At 33.4% G+C, this 3,397-nt stretch overlaps 1 protein-coding gene across 1 annotated transcript; it reads right to left on the bottom strand.

The window, feature by feature from the left end:
• Positions 1-234: 234 nt before the first annotated feature.
• LOC114392780 (probable xyloglucan endotransglucosylase/hydrolase protein 6) lies at positions 235-2,442 on the bottom strand. The gene is made up of 4 exons (XM_028354006.1): positions 1,980-2,442; positions 1,606-1,706; positions 1,315-1,511; positions 235-972 (listed from the first exon to the last, which is right to left on the bottom strand). Exons 1-4 carry the CDS (start codon positions 2,167-2,169, stop codon positions 582-584), a joined length of 879 nt encoding a protein of 292 aa, XP_028209807.1. The 5' UTR covers positions 2,170-2,442; the 3' UTR covers positions 235-581.
• Positions 2,443-3,397: the final 955 nt, after the last annotated feature.

Below are 3,397 nucleotides of genomic sequence, written 5' to 3'. Positions count from 1 at the left end.
CAGTGTTGGTTCTGACGTTTACTTAAATGGATCATGTGACTCCGATTTATTAACATGACATCAATAATTTTTTTTAAAAAAACGGCGACAAATCAAAAACCCAAGACCAGCTTGGACCTTGGAGCATGTTAATGCAATCTTGTCAACCCACCAATTTTCCTTGTCGTTTATCTTATCCAGAAACAGGAGGAAGACTTTATTCTACATAAATTGAGACTTTCCGTATAATACATAAAAAAACAATAACAATAAATTTCATTTCATTTCATCCCAATAATGAGTACAATTACAAAGCTTTCTTATATCACAACCAATATACGCGCACTAAAATACAAAGAAAGAGGACCTGAAGAGGTTTTTCTTTTTTCTTTTTACTCAAACAACAAATGCCCCGTCAGATTCGAACATAGGCTTCGTCCAACGTACGAGCTCGGACCCAAGAATAATTTGTTATATGCACAATGTGTACACAACACAACAAAAACAGTGTAATGTAAAATAAAGGAACAAAAAAAAAAAAAAACAACATATAATAAGTGAGGCATGCATGAATGTTGAGAAACCACCGAAAATTAATTTAATTAAATGCCAGCAAGGCACTCTGGTGGGGTCACTGGGAACCTTGACTTATCCTTACAATAGTCATAGATGACATGGTTCACACGAACCCACCTGTACCTTCTTGCTTCAATGGAGTTAAGGGCTTGGTATGCAGCCCCTTCCCACCAGTTACTTGGGTTGGAGGCACAGTTTGCAGGTCCTGGCATTGCACATCCTTCAATGTCGAAGTCCTTGTAGTAAGCATAGAATGGTGCTTTGCTCCAATCTATTTTCTCCAATCCACCCCTTGTGGCCCAGTTATCTGCTTCCCATAATGTTGAATACACTCCCATTGCTTGCATCTTTGGGTATGGAATCCCCCTGGCCTCGTTGTTCTTGTATACTCTGATTGGAAAATCATCCACGTAGAATCTGCGTGTATTGAAAAAAATAAATCAAATCTGATATCAATTAAAAATAATAATAAGACAAAATATAAGTGAGATCTTTAACTTTTATAGGATTAAATTAGATCAAAACTTGATATATAAATAATTTTTACAATTTTATTCAATCACAATTATTGTGGTTATTATTTTTTACAAATAATTTATTTAAAACTTATATGAAGGATTTCTGATTGGTGAATTGAATTTAAACTTTAGGTTGTGATTTAATCACAACTGTGGTGTACTTATTTGTATTGAATAAATATTTAAAAAAATTGTTTATGATTTATCAATATGTTGTATGCGTGTATGTTTAATTACTTACACAATATGGTGATGGTTCCAGAGAATTGAATAGGTGTGGAAGTCCGCAGCAGGGTCAAACCAGAGGTTGACCCTCTGTTCTCTGTCACCCTTTCCATGAGCGTAGATGTTTGTTTGAACTGTGTAAGGTTGCCCAGTACGGTTCCCCAAGAACTCGAAATCAAGCTCGTCACGAACATAATTCGTGTCAGAGTTCAACTACCACAAACCCAACATATATTTTATGTCAGTGTTTCACTCTGAGAAATTTCCAAACAAATTTAAGGGATGTGGTAAGAAAATTTGAACTTACATAAAATGCAGTGACTGTGCCAGCAGAGTCTCCAGGGACGAGTTTGATCTTCATGCTAACACGCCCAAACATGTACTTCACCTTGGAAGCAAACCCACATCCTGTAAAAACAAGTATTATTATATTTATTTATCCAAATGGTTGTTTCTTTAGGACCATGTGACCACATATATAGGTTTTTTCAACATAATATATTAAGGAATTTAAGAGGGTGTTTGCGATGACACAAAGTCCAACACACTTTCACTGCAAAAGCAAAGAAGAGGATGCTTGTTAAAAATAGAGGTTGGATGTAAATGAAAGTTGGAAACCGAGAATCCAAACACGCACTATAACATTGGAATAGATTCGGACATGTTATGTTGTTATATTACCAGAGCTTTGGTCAAGTCTGAGTTGGATTGCCCTGCCTTGATCAAATTGCCTGATGTGGGAGTCAGACCACGTGACATGAAAGTCTTGTAGAAAAGTGGCTGGTCGACCCAAAACACACACACCAGATAAGAGAAGAACACAAAGGAAAAAAAAGACACCAGCATTCCTAAATTGGTAAAACATTGCCATAGATATAGTGAACTGAAGAATTTTTTTGTTGTGAAATGGAAGGTTAGGGTAGAGTCTTATTTATATGGGAAAACAAAGGAAAAGGAAAAGGAAGGGAAGGGAATTAACAAGAGTTGTTGTTGTTGTTATTGTTTGTGTTTTGAGAGTAGCATTGAATTGAAATATTGTGTCTCAAAACACGCCTTAGCTTTCCATACAGCTAATGGATTGGGGGTCATTAGGGCCTACCCAACAGTTTGTATTCTTGTTTGGCTCCTTTACTTCTCTGCTGCCTAAATCACTTTCTCAACGTGTGCATCCTAGTGATCCTATAGAGTTTTGTGTATGTGATAAATAGCACAAACAACACCATTAAATAGAACAAAGAACACCATTATCTTGGTTCGGATTTATGGTTTGGAAAACTTCACCTCTCAAGTTCCAAATTTGAAGGATATTAGAAACTTGAAATGCATCATGCAGACATTTCAAAAGAGTTAAATATGTTTTTAATCTCCTCCTAATTTGAGATACGTTTGTTTATGATTTTTCAAATTAAAAATTGGTCTTTGGAGTATATTTTTTTATCAATAAATATTTATTAATTTATGAGTTTTTGTTAATAAAAGATATTCAATTTCATGATATTAATCCCTAAAAGTCACAACATCATTCTCCTCCCATTTGTTTTAATCATTAAATCAATCTTATAACTTAAATTTTATAACACATGTAATATTAATTAAAAATCACCTTAAGAAGAAAAAGTCTTTTTTAATCATATTTATTCAAATGTTCTTTCCCAAATACTCAGGATGAATAATTTAAAAGAAAAACATACACGTAATAGGGTGTATGATAATAAAAATTTCAAAACTAAAGCGAGTTGTGATGTTAAAACTTGTAATTCGTTAGTCACACAAATGGATTCTTTAACAATGTTTAGAAAAAGGCACTATCCAAATTATTTTTAAATTTCATACATGTAGACATCGAATTTCGAATTTCATACTTAAAAGATAAAATCATATGCCAATTGTACCTTGTTGATATTTTTGTAGAAGTGTAAAACCTTTAGAGCATTAACATTTTAAAATATATCTGTCAACTATATATCAACTTTTGCAATTAATCCCCTTAACTACGAATATAGGTCACATGCAAGTACGATTTTTAATTTATTTCTATTGCTTCATTTATTTTTGTTAATTATTGCTATCCTTGCGCTTGAACTTTTTAACCAAATGAA

The sequence above is a fragment of the Glycine soja genome, chromosome 17, assembly GCF_004193775.1.
Source record: "Glycine soja cultivar W05 chromosome 17, ASM419377v2, whole genome shotgun sequence".
Classification (NCBI taxonomy): domain Eukaryota; kingdom Viridiplantae; phylum Streptophyta; class Magnoliopsida; order Fabales; family Fabaceae; genus Glycine; species Glycine soja.
Note: the sequence above shows the minus strand (reverse complement) of the source record. Positions and strands in the feature narration are given on the sequence as shown.

Coding starts and splice junctions, on each gene's coding strand:
- LOC114392780 (XM_028354006.1), bottom strand. CDS start 2,169: ATGGCAATGTTTTACCAATTTAGGAATGCTGGTGTCTTTTTTTTCCTT. Junction 1,512..1,605: donor GCACAGTCACTGCATTTTAT/GTAAGTTCAAAT, acceptor GGTTTGTGGTAG/TTGAACTCTGACACGAATTA. Junction 973..1,314: donor TGGAACCATCACCATATTGT/GTAAGTAATTAA, acceptor CAATACACGCAG/ATTCTACGTGGATGATTTTC.